Source organism: Diadema setosum, chromosome 2 (assembly GCF_964275005.1).
Source record: "Diadema setosum chromosome 2, eeDiaSeto1, whole genome shotgun sequence".
Taxonomy (NCBI): domain Eukaryota; kingdom Metazoa; phylum Echinodermata; class Echinoidea; order Diadematoida; family Diadematidae; genus Diadema; species Diadema setosum.
In genome coordinates this window covers 40,289,860-40,311,974 of record NC_092686.1, presented here as the reverse complement: position 1 = coordinate 40,311,974, position 22,115 = coordinate 40,289,860, and the positions used below count along the sequence as shown (strand labels likewise).

Here is a 22,115-nt window from a genome sequence, read left to right as displayed (position 1 = left end):
TTTTGTTATAACTTTGTTCGTTGTAACAGGATTGCACTGTATGCAAGTATAGATTTGCTACTTAGGTCAATTTTAGTGGTTTGTTATGGAACTCTCCCCTCATGAGTGTATTGAAATGCCCGTAGACTGCCATATCATGAAATGACACACTGGCATCTGCATGAACACTACCATCATATTGAAACTTTTGCAGTTGCTTTTGCAGCTGTCTCGCTGTGGCTGTGATTTTGCGATCTGGATCTGGATTGGGATCTGTTCGTTGAAAAAGTGTCATGACCTAAGCGTGTTGCCTAGCATTGTCATCGTCATGTGTGAAATCTTCTTTTGATTGTAGAATCGTTTGGAGCAGCCCCAGGATGGAGGAAGAGGAGGTTCCAGCTGCTGTGAGGTTCAGTGGCCTCTTGGCGCAGTGGGACAAGGACCAGGGTTCTGCTACCTCACCTGTGCCAGTCCTCACAGGGTAAGAAATCTCTACTTCTACGACATGCTCTCCCCATCCCACGCAACTGCTAACAATCTCTCGATCTTTTTTGACTGAGCAATGTTCCGTGCTGGTTTGTGTTCATTCAATGATGTAAGAGCTTAGAGTTGTAGTTGATGTGCATTGCTGAATTTAGTGCTTGGCATTTAAATGACATTACCTATCCAGCCAAAAATACATGTGGAATTTGCAGTGCGATTTGTATATTTCCCTCTCTCTCTCTCTTTTTCTTCAATTGTCGAATGGCACTCAAACTGAGATGTCCTTCCATGTTTATGTCCATAATCATTAGCCTTCCTAATGTAATAATTCCAGGAACTTGAAATCATGGGGGTATTTCTTCATTAGTACTGTCACAACTATGGTGTTACATTGGTATGTGAGAATCTCCAATGACAACGAATAGATTAGATATTTCTGGTGACTGCCATCTTTACCCAGTGATAACAACCCAGAATGGACAAAGAAAGGATCAGTAAGTTAGACAAATTTTGTGGAACTTTGCTTTGTTGCGATCATTGTTAATCAATGATATCTTTGCCTTTCCTGATTATGTGGACATATTCCTTGTCAGGTAGGCAGATAAATGGCTAGCAAGCGAGCGAGAGTGTATAATGCATATCATCAATATGTGTAGAGTGTCAGATCGCTAGCCATGATATAACCGGGGGGCCAAACCCCAAAAAGTCGCTTACTTAACGAGTGAGTTGCACTCTCTCTACAAACTTAGTAGACCATGCTTATTTTCAAGTTTTTATTGTAACAAACAACATTCCACTGGTCTACCTCAAAAAATTTGTTGCGAAAGCCTCCAAATCCAAGATGGCGTCCAAGATGGCCGCCATATTTACTGAATTTGTTATTTCAATGATAGAATTCGATAGAAACATTAGATTTCAACAAATGAGATGTCATATGAAAGAGAATAAAATTATCTACAAGTTGATACCATTTTTGTGGGTTATTAATATAACTGGATTGAGATTTTAAGGAAAAAACACTCATTTTTTGATATTTTTCTGAAAAAAGGAAAATCATGAAAATGCTTGATTCAGCATAAATCAAAGAAAGACTGAAGGATTACCTTGAAACGTTTCAAGAATTTTATTTGACATATAATTAATATTTGGAGAAAATTAGAAGACAGTACCATTTTCGGTTCAGGAGTTATAATGTCTCAAACTTGAAAACTCACTACGTAAAAATGGCCACTTTAGTTGTGACCAAGACCTTGTTGGTCATAAGAAAGTCTGCGCGCGCCAAGACTACTACACGCACCACTGGCACTGGCGCTTGTAGCAGTGCCAGTGGTGCGTGTAGTAGTCTTGGCAAACGCAGACGTTTTCTTTGACAAACAAGTGTTTGTGCCTGCAAACTAACTTTTCATACCAAGTGGTACTGTAGCTCAGGTGACGCTGATTGCTATTATTTCAAAGTAGATTGTTCTGAAGCAGATGAGATGAAGCAAAAAATATGTTTCAAATAGAGGTAGAAGCTTGAAACCCTAACCTTGCTATAGAAAGTTTAAAACAAAATTTGGATCAATCACTCAAAAAATTCAATATTGCAGGCCATCAGAGCTGACATAGTGTATTGCGCCAAAGTAAATGTATCATTTTGATTTTGATACAATTTTGTCTGTTTTGCTGTCTATTTATATGGTTTTTATATATTCTGAACATTTTAATGGTATTTCAAACCATCTTAGGTTTTTATGGAGACATTTTTCAAAATGCACCATGAATATTTCTCTAAAAAGTAAAAAACAAATAAAATTAAAAAATGTTTATGAAAACCATGCAGAAATTGACATCTTTCCCATAATATAATCAATATTTGGAGAAAATTAGGGGTCAGTATTGTATTTGGTTCAGGAGTTATAATGTCTCAAACTTGAAATCCAATTTTACATAATATATATTCTTGCACGCATCTGTTCCCAAAGACGTCACAGAGGGTCAAATCCAAGATCGTGCTTACTTTTCGAGTTCCACTCTCTCTATAAACAAGATCATACATACAATATTAAGTATACTAAGCAATGTTCCGTAAGCACACCTCAATAGATTTGTTGCGAAAACCTCCAAAGTACAGATGCGGTCCAATAGGGCCGCCATTTTTATTGAATTCTCTTTTTTTTGGGGGGGGGGGGGGAGGGAATATATATTTTTATATCGTTTTGAAAAAAGGAAGAAATGTAAAAATGCATGATTTGATATTTATCAAAGAAAAACTGAAAAATTGTTTTGAAACCTGCGATTGAGCTTGAGATTTACTGAGATTGAGACATAATACATATTTCTGGAATTATAGGCAATATCATACACTGTTGACAAGTTAAAATCTAAAACTTGAAAATATTATATTTATGCATTATAAATTTTGCATACAATGTGTTTACATGGTCACATGCAATATTGTTATAATTTAGTGACTTGCAAGTACCTGCAAACTAACTTTTCATGCCAAGTGGTTTATAGGTGTCGCTATACTGTGGCATTTCATCATAGTAGATTGTTCTGAGGCAGATAAGATTGAATAGAAAGTATTTTCCAAAAGAGATAGGAGCTTGGAATTTGACACAAATTTTGCCAATGTGTAATATTTAGCGATAAACATAGTATCTACACAAAATTCAAGATGGCGGTAATTAATCAAGGTTGTCGTTCAAGGCATTATTTACCATTAGTGCACGTAAAACAAAAACCCAGCTTTACTTATAATGTCTCAAACTAGTTCTAAACTGTGACTTAGGGATAGAACAACTAATGTACAAACTTAAATCAGTATAATTAATGCTAAATATTGTTAGATATACTAAATAGATCTGATAAGAATGTTGTTTTATAGACTAAATTGTTAACAGTTATCATGGTTATGGTTTCTTGAAAAGAAATGGTGTTATCTCCGTATGGTTTAGGCTTTATTATATATTTTTTTACATGGTAGAATGTTTTGTGATACAACTAACCTGCACATAATATATAAATCGAATGTGATATTTCTCCCAATGGTAAACAATACCTTTAGTGTGTTGCGTAAAAGTTAAATCTCAACTTATACACTGTAACTTATAATTTGATATATTTTCAAATCTTCTTATATTGCTGTTTATTACATGTTTCTATACATCCGAACGATATTGTACAAGTGTAAACCATATTGAGGGTCTTTTTTTTTTTTTTGGCGGGGGGGGGGGGGGGGGGGTGGAGCTCATTCCAGTGTTTGGGTAAGGCCCAATCTTTCATTAAAAAAAAGGAATGCTTCTGTATCAAAGATATGCTTTTTTACTTGTATGTTACTCTGCTGTTGTAGAAACGTGAATGATGATGGTATATGTGTAATACCCGCAGATGTCTTTGAAAGCCCTTCTGATCCGAACTCCCCCCCCCCAAAAAAAAAAAAAAAAAAAAATCCGACATGGCGGCAATTTCTCAACTTTGCTCTTAAATGTGTTGTGCGAAATTACTTTTCAGTATATTGTTCGAATAAAATTGTCCAAATTTATTATTCGTGCTGTATATTCACATTTACAAATAAGCATGCTGAAACTGTATTTACTGTTATCAGATTTTCTTACATTGTTTTTAGGCTGATTTCATGTGGGTTATAGTGTCACAATTGATCTGAACTTATGCCATTGGTATGTCTAGATGCTTTCCCATATTAGATATAAGGATCTCTCGAGAGTGAAAATGTTCATTTTCATTCATTTTAGAGTGACCTCGTGGATCACTCGAAGAGTGACGAGGGATCCCTAAGGCAGGGCTCGACACTAACGGTGGTCCGGTGGCCCAGGGCCACCAAAAACGCACGTCGGGCCAACAAAATGTCAGAAATGAAGAATTTGGTGGCCTGATCGGGCCAACGAAAAAGGTCGGATATTTGCCTTTGGGCCACCAAAAATAAAAGTTAGTGTGAGGCCCTGCCTAAGGTCACTCTAAAATGAGTGAAAATGAACATTTTCACTCAAAAGTCTCTCCAATTTCACTCTAAATTCACCGTTTTCTGTTATTCACTCCTCACATCAAAAGTAAAAACTTCCACTCGATTTGTTTGTTTGTTTTTTCGGAGAGTAGAATATCACTGGTTTTAAACATATGTCCATAAAAACTTAAGACGGTTTAAGATAGCGCAACAGACAAAATTGTATCAAAATCGAAATAATACATTTAATTTGGCGCAATACACTATGTCAACTTTGATGGCTGTCATCTTTTGTTTTGTTTTGTTTGTTTTTTTTTGAGCGGTTGATCTAAATTCTGTCTTAAACTATCTACAAGATTGGTGCCAAGTTTCAAGCTATTACCTCTACATGTATTTGAAATGTTTTTTTTTTTTGCTTCATCTCATCTGCTTCAGAACAATCTACTTTGAAATAATAGCGATCAGTATCACCTGAGCTACCACTTGGTATGAAAAGTTAGTTTGCAGGCACAAACCCTTGTTTGTCAAAGAAAATGTCTGCATTTACCAAGACTATTACACGCACCACTGGCACTGCTACAAACGCCAGTGCCAGTGGTGCGTGTAGTAGTCTTGGCGCGCGCAGACTTTTTTATGACCAACAAGGTCTTGGTCACAACTAAAGTGGCCATTTTTATGTAGTGAGTTTTCAAGTTTGAGACATTATAACTCCTGAACCGAAAATGGTACTGTCTTCTAATTTTCTCCAAATATTAATTATATGTCAAACAAAATTCTTGAAACGTTTCAAGATAATCCTTCAGTCTTTCTTTGATTTATGCTGAATCAAGCATTTTCATGATTTTCCTTTTTTCAGAAAAATATCAAAAAATGAGTGTTTTTTCCTTAAAATCTCAATCCAGTTATAACAATAACCCACAAAAATGGTATCAACTTGTAGATAATTTTATTCTCTTTCATATGACATCTCATTTGTTGAAATCTAAGGTTTCTATCGAATTCTATCATTGAAATAACAAATTCAGTAAATATGGCGGCCATATTGGACGCCATCTTGGATTTGGAGGCTTTCGCAACAAATTTTTTTAGGTAGACCAGTGGAATGTTGTTTGTTACAATAAAAACTTGAAAATAAGCATGGTCTACTTAGTTTGTAGAGAGAGTGCAACTCGACCTCTGTTTTTAGCTTTTGGCCCCCCGGTTAATACCTCTATCACTCAGATGAACTAATGCTGCCATTTTTTCTCCAGATTGGCAGAGATCCTGGAAGCAGAAACTGAAAACTTCCTGAAGATGGACCCAGACCCATTCGATGACCGCCATCCCGGCCGGATGGACCCAAACTGCGCCCTTGGCGACCTCTTGACCACTCTCTTCAAGAATGATAATTTCATGGGCAAGGTGCAGTCAAAGGGGCCTTTAAGAGGAATCATTTTACACACTCAAGCATGCACACATTCACACAAACAACAAAACGGCACAAGACGAGTACAGAAGCTCACTCTTTTTTGCAGATTCAAACAGGAGAAGAGTGAGAAACATACATGCAAATGAGAGCAGATTATGATTCATTGATTGATTTGTGATGCTTTGTACTCTACTTTGAAACTTCAGCAGAGATGACATACAATGCACACCATACACTTGATAATCAGTGCCATTCTATGTGTACAGCCTCAGTCCAGTGGTCTTAGGATTCCTTTGAGCCAAGTTTTGTAAAAACACAATTAGGAAAAAAACGTCTAAGTGAACTTACTAGAACAATCACCTCTACTCGGCTGGCTTCCTGTCTAAATTATGTACTTTCAATCATGAATATTGTGTTGCGGCATCCTCAGGCATATCATACAGTGCCAACTTGTTCGTCATTGGTAAATGGTCAGTCAGGGTTGTGATGAGGTGTTTATGGTCATTATAAAATCTTTTACGATGTAACCAGAACAGATTTCATATAGTGGTTTAGGAGGAGTGTTATCATATCATCAAGACTTAAACTGTAGAAAATTTGGTATTTTCAACTCTTCCCAAAGCCCTCATTGGCATAGATGAAAATTGATCTCAAATAGGAGGAAAGAATCTGACAACTATCTGTAACTTTCAGTTCTTTACCTTAGAACTCTTGTTAAATGTTTATTTGTTTGCTTGTTGGTTTGTTTTCTTTGCAGTTGGTCAATGATTACATCATGCTGTCCCGTGACAGGGAGATCAATACCTTGGCCTGTAGGCTGCTTCTTGATGTGGTACCAGGTCTTGAGACGTCCATCATCTTTGAGGAAACGGTCAGTCGGTCATCAAAGTTATAGCGCTACGATGATTGGGGATACTCTGTAAAACCTGAAGGTGTAGAGATACTCTTTGAAATATTGAGATGTAGGGATGCTTCTTTGAGTACGAGGATATACTCTTTTGGTTGAGAAAATTTTGAGTAATATTGTCTTTCCATATGATTGCTTTTGTTCATGCATTTGTGTTTAAGTTCGAAGAAAGTTATACTGCTTGAACTATTATGCCGGGTCAAAATGAGTGAACTGAACAGGAATCAAATTCACATTAGCCAGGCCTTGACGTCAGCAATGGCCTGTTGGCCCAGGGCCACTAAGAAATTATGTCGGACCACCAAACTTCCAAAAAGGCGATTGTTCGATGGCTTGATTGGGCAACTAAGATTCTAATTAGATAGTTATGTTTCCTTCTATTTAGGGCCACTACATTTATTTTTTGGGCCACCAAACTGTCAAATTTAAAGATTGTAGAAAAAAAAAGTCAGTGTTGAGCTGTGCATCAGCCAATAAGCTTTATCATGCAAGCCATTGATGTATAGAAACAGATAAGGTAATACTTGCAGCACACTAAAAATCTTTTTTATGTATTGGTGAGGAAAGAATTTTGATATCTCCAGTTATTTTGCCCGCAGATGAAGAGTAAGGAATTGATATGCACTGAAAACACTCGACGGACATTGCTCCTAAAGCGCTCTTCCCTTTGTGTTGATAGGAGGGCTTTGTGAACCGATTTGTTGAGTGGGCCACTGATGCGGAGGAACCGCTGCGTTCCTACACCACCGGCCTCCTGGCAGCTGCCGTGGAGGTCCAGGACATTGCGGGGAACCTGAAGGAAGACAATGCTCGTTTGGTGAGCTCTCATTCGAAAATATGAAAATGAACGAGGCCCATAGATTTATTGCCGATTGCAGGAATTTATCCCCCACTCCCTTGTCTTTCTTTGAGTTGTTTTCTGACTGTCAAGACCAGCATTCATGCCTTTTAATGGACTTTAATAATTTGGATGGATTATACTGATTTGAATGGATTTTCATGATTTGAATGGCATGAGTGTTTTGCTCTTTGGAATGTGTGTATGTGTTGATTTTTCTTCAATTCCTCAGGATATTAGGAGATGCATTCATTTGTTTAAATTCCTGGGAGTCTGTATCATTTTATGAGTGTCATATGATCACTGGAATCTGATATTTTGAGGTAATTATTTTGAAGCAGAATAACCCAGATTTCCATCACTTCCATGCCATATAAATGGTCGTACATGTGGTGATGTGATATTGTTGTATGCTCAGAAAAGTGTGATTTTTTGTTCTTTCTTTGACTAGGTTCCAGTAATGCTCCATAGATTGCATGCTTTCAAGAACGCCTCCAGTGAGGCAGGGAGTTCATCACCCTCCCCTGTCTCAGACATTCAAGAGCGTCCCTTCGCCTGCTTCAGACAGGACACAGAGGGCGCTGTGGACCAAAGGGTTGCAGACGAAACAGCCACTGACCCAGTAGCAGTGGACTTCATTTCAGGTCAATTGGATGGTGATGAAAATGTCGGCATCAGTCTCAGTGGTAAAAATGATACGACTCTTTCCAGTTCAGGGAACATGGAGGTTGAGGTCAATTCAAGATCTAACTCAAGTGAGAGACTTGGGAGCAACGATGGAGTCATGGAACAAGAAACACAAGAAGCTGGCATCATAGACCTACAAAATGCTGTTTGTGCGGAATCAACATCAGTACAATCGGGTATAGTGACTGATAAGTCACAGGCATTACCGTGCACAAACTCAAATGAGGGTAAAAATTCAACAGGAAAGAGAGTCAAGAGGCTGAGTGGCAGGACTTCAAAGGGAAAGTTGTCGGGGAAAGGGTCCATGTCCTCAAAGGGCAAAGGCCACAGGTCGCGGGTCAAAGGGTTCAAGCTCAAGACATCACAGCAGCTGAGCGGGGCGGAGGTCGAGCTGAGCAACAGCAGCTGGGCGGAGATGTCTCAGTACATCATCGGCTCTCACTGCATGTGGCCCCTAACTCCCATCATGCAACAGCGGTTCATCCTGCAGTACTTGACCCCTCTTGGGGAGTATCAAGAGGTCAGTAGGTCAAGGGTCATGCCTTTAAAGGACTCTTTTGCTTATACTTCATAAAGTCACGTGTTGTACTCTAGCCTCATTAAGGGCATCTTCATGAATCATTGCTAGTAGAGATTTATCTATGTTTGCCAATTACTGAGACATGAAAGATATTTCTTTTGTATTTTAGTACAGTATTTATCTCTTGATAATTAAAAAAAAACCAACAACAACAACACAAAACTTGAATTTCATTCACCTTCAGTGTGATGCACCTACTATAGTATTAAATTGTTGCAGGTAACAATACATTTCAATACTGAACACCTCTAGAATGTATACTCATGATGAACTCTCTGTTTGTTATGTGAAATGGCAGTTTCATATTTTAGTTAAGTGTCTCCTGTGTAGGTGAAGTTTGGTTTCTGATAGATTCTTTCAAATCAAATACACTGCTAGTATGCTGAAATTTTTGTCACTGAAGAGGAATAGCCATTGATATACTCTTTGAACCAGTGCATATACATGTCATTGTCATATTAATATCATGGTTTTGTCAATGTGGCAAGGTGGATTACCACAAGGTATGTAAAAATGCATTTTTTTCTAACTACATAGTAAATTTCATTTTAGCATTTCAGTGAGGAGAACTATGATGGTTAGTTTTGATGTTTTGCTTATTGTACTGTTTCACAGCTTCTTGGTGCTATGATCGAGAATGGTTCCATGGAGTTAATCATGCATTACATTGACCTCAACAAAACCAATGACATCAGGCTGACTTTTGATGCTCTCAAGGTATAGATCATTTTATATATCAATGTATAGATCTTTCTTCATTTTATGATATATATCTTTTTGTGTGTGTGTTCTGTCCTGTTAACCCGTTGAGGATGGATTGATTTTCTACAACACACATTTCCCATAGACGCTTGCCCGAGTATACTCGGGACTCGTCCTCAACGGGTTAAAGAATTCTTATAACTTTGCAAAGTGTAAGATAGTGTGCTTTGTCAAAAATGCTGTTAGATCTTTGATAGTCTTATAAAATTTAAAGTAAAATTTATCAATGTGCTTTGTGATGCTTTGATACAAGCTTAAAGTTGGGAACAGTCAATTTCGTATTTCAAGACCTGATAGAACACTTTAGTAGCAAAAAATAAGAAAGAATTGAATCTGTCTTGAAGGCATCCCGACTGGTTGCCAGAGTAGAAGTACCATGACTGACTTTGCATTCATTTTATACTCATTTTATGCTGTATTTTATACTCATTTCATGCTGTATTCTATACTCATTTTATGCTATATTATTTATACTATTTTATACTCATCTTTCCCTAAAATAAACAGTACCTGTCCTCCCTGCTGTGCCATAAGAAGTACGCCATGGAATTCCTTGAGATGAACGGCCTCCAGAAGCTGCTGGAGATACCGCGCCCATCGGTGGCGGCCACGGGCGTGTCTCTCTGCCTCTACTACCTGGCCTACAATGAGGACACCATGGAGCGCATCTGTCTTCTCCCAGCTCCGGTCCTTTCCCAGATGATGAAGTAAGGATCTAGTCAGTCACATGCTGCTTTTGCTTTTTTTGTTTTTGTCTGTGTGCTTGTTTGTTTTTTTTGTTGTTGCTGGTAATCGTTGTTGTCCTTTTTCTAGCAAGGCTATGTCTAAGAATTCTAGTTGAATTCTGCTAGGGTTGACATCGACATGCATCCATTATTTTTGGCTGAGTTAGGCCTATATGATCAAAGATACGAAAAACAAAACAAAACATGTACTTATAAAATATGTGTCATGAAGAAATGAGGAGGATCCTATAATCTGTGCCCTTGGGGTAGTAACATGTACTGTATGAGTCCACATATATTTTGCCAATGATGACATTACACAGGGTCATATGAGTATCACTTGGTCAGCACATATTGTACTCGAGACCTTGAACAAACTATATTTATTCTTATGATGCTTTTCCAAACCCAGCTACATGCTTTGGCTGCTGGAGTGTTCCCATGAGTCTGGCCGTTGCCATGCAACCATGTTCCTCATGACCAGTCTCGGCTTTGGTGCAGTCCTGGAACTCTTCGACAGGAAAGATGGTCTGCGTAAGCTCTTCAACACAGTGAGTTTAACGTTCCACGTCTTAGGGTCATCTTCAAATTATGAACATCTTGGCTTGCTCAGCACCATATTGTGATGATTATGCCATGGCCCTACTTTGCAATAAAATCAAGGAATTGTAATAGCTGCAGTTATACTGTGGTAAGAGCATAAACTGTCATAGATAGATGATTGTTGTCTAGTCATTACCATGGCACCTAACAATAATTATAGGAAGGTTCTCACCCTTTATGAAATGGGGCACAGTTTTTAGGTGTCATGACCAGAATGACAATTGCTGAAGAAAAATCACATATTTTCATAATTGCTCCAGAGTGATCTTACAATAAGGTGAAAATTATGTACATCATTAACCTCACTGAGTGATCATGATATTTGCTCCTGCTTTGCACAAGTCTTTTGCCATATTCTAGAAGCAATGGAGTGCTTAGAAATCAAAGTTTTCTCAATACATATTTGTGTGAACATCCTCTTACAGTTTTATGTAGGACACTAAAACATGGTACCAGTACTGGTTATCTGGCATAGAGCCAGTAAAGTGCGCACACGACCAGCCATCATCTTCTTGTATTGGTTTTATCAGTTATGCACATTTTTCTAGCATGTCCATGAAGTATAATGTCATAATCTGAAAACAATCATTTCACTGAAATAATGATAAAATAAATACATCCATACTTTTCTCTCAGAGTCTGTCTTGTGGGTGAAGAGTGTATCAGCTTAACCCTAACTAGAACGGGCTATTTAGGTAGATGATAGAGCGGAGGAGGCCCCCCTGGCCTAGTTAGGGTTAAACCAGTGCTGTTTGCCATGCCTCTAACCAGTCGTTGTATGGCCTGAATATTGCCCACCTGGGCATGGCAAGAACATGCTATGTGACCTGTGTGACTTGCTCCTGTGATTCTAGGACATATACCATACCAATTGCTCAAGATGGCAAATCAAGACATGTAAAAAGATTGTATAATGTTCTGTAATTAGTTCCTGTGTGTGTAAAACATAGACTAATAAATATTACTCAGGATGAGCTGACCCCAATGGTTACTCTTTCCTTGTCCTATTTTAGATGAGCACTCTGAGTATCCTGGACCCGGAGGATCAGAACTCCAACCAGAACGACGATGACGTCTTCTCCAGCCGTCAGACGGTCAAGCACACCACACTGGCCCTCAAGAGGTACTTTGAAACCCACCTGGCCCTCAAGGTGGACAGCATCAAGCGGGCCTACGCCAGGAACCAGGGCCAGACTCCGCCCGAGCCCATCCCTCCCTACAAGGTGAGGCTGCCATGAAAAGCCCCACTGGTCCAGTTGTAGATCAAACCCTGTGTTCAGACTAGGTCCCGCATCTCAGGGAAAGTCCTGTGCAGCAAGACTTTCCCCTCCATAACTAAAGTATGGATACTCAACAGGACTTCTCCCAGTGCATACTTGCCAACTAGTAAGATTTTATCAGATTCAGTAAGATTTTTTACATTAAAAATAGCAAAATCAGATTTTCTGTCAGAGAAATCAGATTTTTAAAAAATATTTAGATATACCTTTCATGTGTATTTTCGGAAGATTTGACCGAAAGTAAGATTTTTAACTTCAGTTTGCATATAAAATAAGATTTTTGCAATCCACGAGTAAGATATTTCATCTTGAAATGTTGGCAGGTATGCCAGTGTCCATGGGAAACCTGTCGGGTTTGGGGACAAAATTTGGAGGGGAAAGTGACCTTGGGCTTGTTATAGAAAGCACTCAGCTGTATTCATCAAATGTGGGCATGTATAAACTCTAGTGTCAAATGGCAGGTGGGCCTCTTCAGCACCACACATGGCCCAAACAATTGTCCCAGCAGCTCTGAGATAGACCAAAGTAGTGTAGATGATTAGTCAAATAAAAGATCAGGGCCCCGTTTCATAAAAAGTTGATATGATAGCAACTCTTGCTGGTATTGCAATTGTCATGACAACGACAAAAATCCAGCTTCCTGATTGGCTGTTGCTATTGGAAGTTGCCATTCCAGCAAGAGTTGCCATCCTAACATCTTTTATGAAATAGGGCCCAGATCTCTCTTGGCTGTCCCCAAGATGTGGGACCTAGTCTAAATACAGGTTGAAATGCTCACTAACCTGTCAATACAAGGAAGTCTAAGCAGAAAATTACACCTTGTACAGCCTACCAAAGACTTTGGCAAAAACTTAAACTTGATGTTTGATTAAGAAAAGCATATCATTGGGGTAATTCTTTCTGTGGAGCATGGCATTTGTAATATTCTTTGTAAGATTTGGTCTGGCCTGTTTACAGTGGTTAGTTACATTTGTAAATCACAGTGTGTGTTGTCCATGGTGACATATTTTTCGGGATAATCACATTCAAAGGTATCTGACTCCTCACGTGCAAAAGCTTGCTAAAACTGTGTACAATGTACTTCACTGCAGAGAGGATGTTCTGTAGTTCCAACATGGCCACCTCGTAGGAGTGTTGGGTGTACAATGTACTTCACTGCAGAGAGGATGTTCTGTAGTTCCAACATGGCCACCTCGTAGGAGTGTATGTTTGGAGGGCCAAGACTGCCCCGTGACGTCTGCATCTCAACAGACAGCCGTGTTTCAGATTACTATTTACTAACTAACTTTAATAGCGACTGCCCTGACATTGTCCCACGAAAAATATGTGATGGTTGTGATAGTGATGTATGGCACAGATGTCTGTTATCAAATTGAGCATTTGTAGGGGTGGTGTAAATTTTCTGTGACAGGCGATTAATCAAACTCTTTATATGTGGAGTTACAGGTCAAAGCAGTCTATTGCTGTTACTCCATAATTCATTGGTAATCTTGTGTTGGTTTTGATATGAACTGGTAATAGCTTCTAGATATTCAGGACCACTTTAATTTACATAATTACTCATATTGATTGCCCAAAAGGATTGCTAGTTTAAAAGAACATCAGTATTTCCTATCAGTTTAATATGGCCGTAGGACTTGGACGTTATTCTTCTTGTTCCTTGATGCATTCCTTTGGTCCATGGTTGATGTTGCCTCCTCTGTCTGGCACCCTGCAGAACATTCCAGTCACCCCAGAGAGCACCCAGGAGAATATGGAGACCATGCTAGAGCAGGCTCCCCTCAGGCTCCACTGGGCTCCAGTGGGCACTCTCATCAAGCTCCAAGGCATCCAGCCGCTCCTCCAGATCATTGCTCTGGCTTGCGTCTGGAAGAACTACAGCTCCAGGTAGGCCGGACAATGCACCTTGTGACAAAGAATGCCTGATTTAAAGATGGAAACATACAAGAAGAAGAAGAAGAACTCAGATATTGCTTGGTGTTACATGAATGCAAGTGCTTATATCACACGTGGAAATCAGAGTTGCTACTCGTCATATGTGGTATATAGGAATATAGATCAGTGGCGTGGCTTTTTAAAAGACCCTACTCTTGTAACTTCTTGCAAATAGTACTTGCTATCAACTGAAGTTAGGACTTGATGATTATGACTTTTTCTCTTGTTTTTTGAAATTTCAAGCATGCTCTTCATTGTTTTCTTCAACATGCTAGTTTACTCCTTTGAAATATTCAAGATTCTTTCTTTGGTCATGTCTCTTCAAAAGGAGTGAGGTGGTAAAAGCAACGCTTGATGTCTTGGCTGTTGTCACGGTAACCAATCAGGGACAGCTGCAACTATGTGAGCAGGTGTTATTGCCAGACAACACATCAATAGTAGGCATGAAGTAAGTGTGATCTCATCAAAGTTTTCTTCTCTCTGAATGCCATCTTATCTCCACGGCTACCTCCATTATTTTTGCTTTTATTAAAAAACAAAATAAATAAATAAAGTAGTCATATGTCATACCATTTACCAAATAGCTTTTCTTTCAATAATATAAGTTCCAGAGATTCTGTCCGAAGGATGACAGAGCTTCATTGTACGTAGGAAACAGTGATTTCCTTGAATGTTGGGACACTCATTTTCCATGAAGGTATCTTCTTTACAGTTTTCAAGATTTTGTTATTTATTTGTTTTTATTTTGTTATTTTTTTTTTTTGGGGGGGGGGGGTTAAGGGGGTTTGTCAATTCATCAAGAGTTCTGTACTTCATCAAGAGCTCTGTATTTCAGAGGTAGCTTTTGAAGTGAGTGTACTGCAAAATTTGCTCAATTTTGGTGATTTGAACAGCAGCTTGTGAACTGCAAGAAAAGTGAATTGAAATTGAGAGATAACTGTGATGCTGACAAGCACTTAACTTGAGTGTTGGGTCTTAAAAACACAAATTCTTGTCTGTCCTTGCCATTTCCTCCCGCACAGCATTGTTAATGGTGTGGCAGAAGGCGATGTGCTGTCGGACCCTGATGTACAGAAGGCTGCACTGCAGGTCATCATCAACTGTGTGTGTGGGCCCTCCACCAGAGTGAGTACACTTCATGTGTTGACCTGTTGATGACAGGCTGATATTGCTACAACTTGCATTTCCTATAGACACCAACCTGAGTATACTTAGGACAAGTCTTCCGTGGGTGAATACTGGGAAGTGTTATAGGTGGAAACTGTTTCTAAATATCCTTACCTGGCTCGAATATCTGTGAACAATATTGTTTCTACTCATGCTTGCACCTGCTTCCAGCACAAGCTATACAAAAAGACTGTGACATCATCACTTTAGTACTATAAACTACAGTCACATGTTGATGATTCTCTACATTACGGCCAACTTTGATGTCGTGTGATTGTAAAAGACATTGATTCTGGAATGCATGTCTTGCCATCGTGCAGATAATGAAGTTATGGTTTCCTTATGAAGCAAGTGCTGAATTTACCATGGCCCCCGTTTCAGGCAATACCAGGACCTTATTTAGTGCTCATTCTCCATCTCAGCACTACAAAAAACTTTTCTCTTCTCCCAGATTATTTGATGGTGGTACTTAAGTTTGTTTTTGTAATCTGAAAGTAATAATAAAACCTGTGTTGAACAATATTGATTTGCTTTTCTTGTCCAGCTTGGAGGCAGCATGGGGCGCTTCATGAGCAACGGTGCCAAGAAGAATCGCATTGCCGTCAGAACTTCGACTGAGATCATTGAGAAGATGTGGGAGACGGTGCGAACTAACAATGGCATCAGAGTATGTGACCCCGCCCATTAGGTTTCTCCTGTTTTTGAAAGTCTCTGCACGTTAGGTGTGATGTACTTTCATGTCTTCTTTGACCCCCTTTTTCTGTCAGTCAGTCTGTCTGTCTGTCTGTCTGTCTGTCTGTCTGTCCATCCGTCTGTCTGTCTGTCTGTCTGTCCGTCCGTCTGTCTGTCCGTCTGTCTGTCTATCTGTCTCGCATGAATGAATGTGTTCACTTTTGGTTTCTAGTGCTATCCAGGCCCTTTGTCTGGAGCATTCTGGGTGATTGAAGGATTGATTTGCAAATTGTGGAAGTGGAAATATTTGCACACCTTGTGTGTGACATGAAACTAGCGTGTAAATTAAAGTGTGCAAATTTTCTTTGCTTGTTTTATGTAGTACTACTTTATTTTTTGATGCTGCCGAATTAAAAGCATGTAGAATATATCAAACTCAAATGAGCAGTAACAATTCCTCAGGCGAAAGTTTCCACTTTTATACTACTACTGTACAGTCTTCTTTATGTAAGGAAGTGGAATCTCAAGGAAAATATATAAAATAGTGTATAGTGTTATAAAATGTATAATATGATATAGAGTACAATCTGTGTGCAGTATGGTGATTGGATGTGTGGATGTCACACCAGAAGTGGATTCTGCTTTTTGGCATGCACAGAGTTTAATATTGTATGTGTAGCAAGTTGTCTTTAATATACAATTTCTTCCTTTAAAGGCTCTTGACTTTTTTATTTATTTATTTATTTATTTATTTATTATTATTTTTTTTTGCATGTGTGGGGTGGGCAGGCATTTCAATTTATCAGTGAGAAAATACCAGAGGAAAGTTAAGCATACTTATTTGTCATGGAGCAAGTCATCACCTCATTTCAGCATGTGACAGGGGAAGTGTAGAAAATTTTCAAACCTAATAGGCTGAAATAACTGACAAAGTGAATTGAAGGGTTCAGAAATTGTAGTGAAGCTTTTATCGCACATGTGATATCCCCTTTCCTGTATTTCTGTGTTGTTTACTCCAGACGCTCCTTGGCCTGTTGACCGTCAAGACTCCCATCACAGAGGCGGACAGTGTGAGGGCACTGTCCTGCAAGGCCCTGTGTGGCCTGGCGAGGTCAGAGGTCGTACGGCAAATCATCAGCAAGCTGCCCATCTTTTCTCGCAGCATGTTGCAGAGTGAGTCAGTGCGAATTGTGCTTCTACCACCTCTTTTAGGAACCAGAGTTGTTTGGTAACAAAATCAATGTTTGTCAGAAAAAAATTGATTGGGTGGGGGGATATGAATTACAAGTTTATATTCATGTAATCTTTCCATTTTCAAGTTTTGTTTCAGACCAAAGATATTTTAATTTACATATACAGTCTCATGCCTTGTGTTTCACAATTTTGTTCTGCAGTGTCAGAATGTGTATTTGTACCACTTCATATTGATACTACTTACTCGACATAATGGAGCAGGTGTTTAAAATGCTGACAAACTGTGATGTCTTGTCTTATTAGAACTTACATAAACTTGCCAACTATCATAATGTAAATATTTCGAAAAGAAATAGTAAAGAATTAGAATGTGGTGCTGTTGTAATAGTACAAGATTTTGATAAGGTTTATCCTGTTTTTCAAAATGTTTTAATCTTATAAGGGAAGCAAGATATTGAGAATACAGTCTTCGAGTTAAACAACACTGTAATTTTATCCAGATCCTTTTTTTTTTTTTTTTTTTTTGGGGGGGGGGGGGGCTGGTGATTGGATGAAAATGGAAAGGGTCTTTTTGTTTTTATTCTTACTTCCCTCAGCTCTAATGCGTGAGCCAGTCCTGCAGGACAAAAGAACAGAGCATCTCAAGTTTTGCAAGTATGCATCTGAGCTCATAGGTAAGTGATGATACAAGAATGCTCTAAACTGGCCCAATGACCAGTCAGCAACCTTTAAATAATGTACATTCTTGAGATAGAACCATGCTTTTCATGTCATGAACAAATAACTAATTAGAATTTTGTCAGATTTGAGTTTCCTTTTAGAAGTTTGAAAGAGATGACTTTTGGCAGTGAAACATAATTGCTGTTATATTTGTTATGTAAATTCTATTATCAATGCACTACTTCTGCTACTACTACTACTACTGCTACTGCACTACTATTTATCATTATTAGTTGATCATTGTATCATTATTATTGTTATTATCACATTATTATTAATTCTTGTTGTTGTGGTGGTGGTGGTGTTGGTGGTGGTTGTTGTTGTCGTCATCGTCGTCATCGTCGTCATCGTCGTCATCGTCGTCATCACCATTATCATCATTATCACTATCTCATTATCTATGAGTTGATTTGATTGTACATATGCTATCTTCTTTGGGATGTAACAATTTCTCTGCATCTGTTTGGAATATTACTGTCTATCAGAGCGGGTGACAGGCAAGGCGATGTCCCTTGGTGCTGATGCCACCCTGTCCAAGCTGCACAAGGCCAACATCGTGGCCCAGACCAAGATCAGGTACGACAGCAAGGAGCTCCTCCAGCTGATCCACAACCACCTGACGGCCCAAGGTGAGTGCAGGTCGCCAGGCGAGGGAGTCATTCAAAAAAAAAAAAAAAAAAAAGGCCCAGACCAAAGAGGTCACATTCCCATGAAAGCTATTTTTCAAGCTTTACATGGATTGGTGCTTTCCACACACTTGATTGCAAACTTTAAATGAGTAGACACAAAATGTAACTGAACACAAAGCTTTCACATTTGGAGGGGAGTAAATTCAAACCGTTATGGCTGGATAGGTTGAACTTTGTACAGGTACGTGTAAAATCCCCCACTGCATAAAGCAGCAATAATAGCAGACTATTCATAAGCATGCTCAGATTGGTATTTACAAAGAATTCATGCTCTTCAGCAGTTTTTTGTCAGTGGGATTTACTACTGTAAAAGTGGTTTCTTTCGCGGTGGTATTATTTTCGCGCTTTTTGCGCTTTGAGGTTGAACTGCGAATTTAACATCACGCGAAAATGTTTTGAACTTGTCGCTTGTTACAACGCTATCATTACCAACCGCGAATTTAAACACATGCGAAAAAGTCGGCACCGATTGAAACCGCAGAAGTTTCTGTACACGAAAGAAACCACTTTTACAGTACTCTAAATATAGACAAATAAATAAGAATAACAGGTGGTTCATTTCAAATGAACATTTATATGAGAGAGTCTATTGGGTTAGCTACAAAGGACAAGGGAAACAGATGTTTCATATGCAGTTCTTTTTTATGTTGGAGACCAAGATTCTGTGTCAGCCATAAATCAGTTGGATATGTACTGTTGACCATGACCATGTGCGAGAGCAAGCCAACTTGATCTAGAAGTTTAGTTTGCTGTATACCATTTTATTTACCCTCCATCCTCACAATCTGCTCCCCTGCATTACAGGTTTGTCAGAGACGGCCAAGTTGTTGGAGAGAGAAGCCAACCTACCTCTGAATCTGACCCATAACACCCCTGGAGCCCCGCTGTCATCTCTCATGATGACGCCACCCCAATCTGTGAGTGTAATCTCTTTAGTTTTAGGTTTTCGGATGTCAAGGAGAGATAGAAGGGGAAAAAATGCCTGAAAAAAACAAACAAACAAACAAACTTACACATACAGAGATAAAGACTTTGTACATAAAACAAGATATATTCGCAGCATGAAATTTTCGCGAATGGGAGCTGAAGGCTTTTTTTGTGGCATGAAATTTTCGCAAATTGCCACTGGCATTCAGTGCATAAACCTGTACAGTATGTCCCTTCAAAAATTAAACGAATTTCCGCATTGATAACTTTTAATGTGATTAAACTCTATGAATGCTATTGCAGGGTCTAAAAATATAATATCTTACCTATATTTTGCAGGAAACCCCATTCAATTTGGTTAAATGGTCACAGAGAAATGTGGATCTGTGTAAAACATGTCATGGGTCTGTTTCTCCCAAGTTTAGCACTTGGATGCTCGTGGAACTGCACATTAATGTGTGAACACAAGAGACAGAACTTAGACAGAAGGGATTCATGACATGCTCTACAAAGATCCTCATTTCTTTTTGACCACTGAAGTAAATCGAATGTTGTTTCCTGTAAGATGTGGGCAATGAGTTATAGTTTCATACCCTGAAATTGTGTTTCCATTGATTCACTATTTTTGAAATTATCGTTGCGGAGGGTATTGTTATAATTTTGTTGGGACATACGGTACACAAGAACTTTTGTGTGCGTTGTATTGTAATTTTGCAAATCTTGACTCTTGCGAAATTCGTGAAATTAAAATGCACGCGAACATTCCTTGTTTTGCAGTATCCGTCTGCCTCTGGTTGACTCATTCATGATGTCATCAGTGTAACCAATAGTAGTTATTGTCAGTTTCCCCATGAGTAAATAGCTATTGAGGGAAGTCTGACCCACCATTTGTTGTAGGTAATGCCATTCCTTCCATTTGGCCTCATGCAGCATATCTGTTATTGCAAAGTACATCTGTCTCATTAAACTACATTATACATTATGTAGTTGAAGTAGATATGACTTGTGATGTTGTAGTTTTGTAGTCTGGTTTTCACAAACGTGAAAGAAATCCTGAGTTACCAATTTGTTTTGTGTCCAGTCCCGCATTCCAAGAGCCAGCCACCTTGGGCCCAGCGGTCCTGCATCCGCCGGTCTCCAAGAGACCTCCAGCCAGCCCTCTACCTCAGCTGCCTCAGTCCCCAGTGTGGGCGTCGCCTCTAGCCTCACCCCCCAGCCTCCTTCCAGAATAGCCTTTGGACCGGAGTCACGCGCATCACCAGCGAGTTCACGAGTGAGTTGGATATAGTGATAATGCAGGGCATTCCCCCCCCCCCCCCACTTGTACTCATGAATGAGACATCTTGTGCAGAAAGAGATTTTTGGTACAGTATGTGAAATAATTATACGATGCCATATTGAGAATATTCAGTACTGCTTATGACTTGTCTTATATACCTTGTTGTACAGTCAAACCTGTCTTAGCAACCACCTATCTATAGTGGCCAACTGCTGCATACAACCACTAAAAACAATTCCCTCCGAGAGAAATAGCATGTAAAAGAATCTGTCTATAGTGGCCACCTGTCTATTTGGCCACTTTTTTGTCTCGCTTGGGTGGCCGCTATAGACAGGTTTGACTGTATTTCATTATCTGCACTACAAATGCTAACATGTATCAAAATCTTCCCTCCCTCCATGGGTAATTGACCACGGATATTTCTACCATCCCTGCAGGGCACAAGTAGGAGGAGAGTGTTCCGAGAGAAGTCCAGTCAGGGCCATCCCGCTGCCCTCAACCAGTCTAGACGGGCCCCGGCCACTACCTCCTCATTGACTGCGTCGTCACGGCAATCCAGCAAGTCGCCGCCAAGTCTTGACCTGATCGTCTCTCAGTACCTCAGGGAGCAGCATGCCCACTGCAGCAACCCCGTGGTGGCGTGCCCCTCCTTCTCACTCCTAGAGTAAGACTCACAAGGGTGGAGCTTAAAGTTCTTTCACAGTTCATGTTTTTTGATTTCATCTCAGATTGTGGTGAACATTATCCCCATGAAATACAGTTCAAAGTTCAAACTTCAGATTTTTGTGAGCAAGTCTCAAAGGGAATTCAAAACCGGAGTCAAAATCTAGTCCATGTATTATGCAAATTTTGATGGTTTGTATAGGCATGAACACATCGTTCATGCCAAGAGACAGCCAATCATAAATGCACACTTATACACCCCAAAAGTTTGTTATTTTAGAATAATTTTCACCTGTAGAATGTTTTGGTTCAGATTCTATTACCATTCAACACATTGATATGTGTGTGTGTGTGTGTGTGTTGCATATGTGCTTGCCAAAATTGAATTCTTGAGTACCTTTCATTGTTGAAATCCTGTGCTTACCTTTTAACCTGTCCTAAGGAGTCCTGAATATACTCGGGCAAGTGTCTATGGGAAATGCGTGTTGTAGCAAAATCAGCCCGTCCTCAATGGGTTAATGAAGAAGGAAATCCAAACATGTATGTGGATTGAATTTATGCAGTGATATTAGTAGAACACATCAGTGAAATTTGAGGAAAATTGAACAATCCATTGAAAAGTTATGAAATTTGAAAGTTTTGGTGCTGCCATTGCTTGATGAGAAGGCTAT

The 22,115-nt window shown here is 39.3% G+C and overlaps 1 protein-coding gene across 1 annotated transcript in view; it reads left to right on the top strand.

Moving 5' to 3' along the window:
• Nucleotides 1–339: 339 nt before the first annotated feature.
• LOC140245972 (DDB1- and CUL4-associated factor 1-like) overlaps nt 340–22,115 on the top strand; it is a 37,499-nt gene continuing 15,723 nt past the window's right edge. Inside the window, exons 1-19 of the mRNA XM_072325422.1 lie at nt 340–460; nt 5,659–5,809; nt 6,574–6,687; nt 7,403–7,540; nt 8,013–8,768; nt 9,444–9,545; nt 10,098–10,297; nt 10,728–10,866; nt 11,932–12,141; nt 13,916–14,085; nt 14,462–14,581; nt 15,156–15,258; nt 15,845–15,967; nt 16,992–17,145; nt 17,763–17,840; nt 18,372–18,515; nt 19,380–19,492; nt 20,584–20,775; nt 21,219–21,445. Coding sequence (XP_072181523.1) covers nt 357–460; nt 5,659–5,809; nt 6,574–6,687; nt 7,403–7,540; nt 8,013–8,768; nt 9,444–9,545; nt 10,098–10,297; nt 10,728–10,866; nt 11,932–12,141; nt 13,916–14,085; nt 14,462–14,581; nt 15,156–15,258; nt 15,845–15,967; nt 16,992–17,145; nt 17,763–17,840; nt 18,372–18,515; nt 19,380–19,492; nt 20,584–20,775; nt 21,219–21,445 — 3,338 coding nt within the window. The 5' untranslated portion in view covers nt 340–356. The remainder of the gene's footprint in view (nt 461–5,658; nt 5,810–6,573; nt 6,688–7,402; nt 7,541–8,012; nt 8,769–9,443; nt 9,546–10,097; nt 10,298–10,727; nt 10,867–11,931; nt 12,142–13,915; nt 14,086–14,461; nt 14,582–15,155; nt 15,259–15,844; nt 15,968–16,991; nt 17,146–17,762; nt 17,841–18,371; nt 18,516–19,379; nt 19,493–20,583; nt 20,776–21,218; nt 21,446–22,115) is intronic.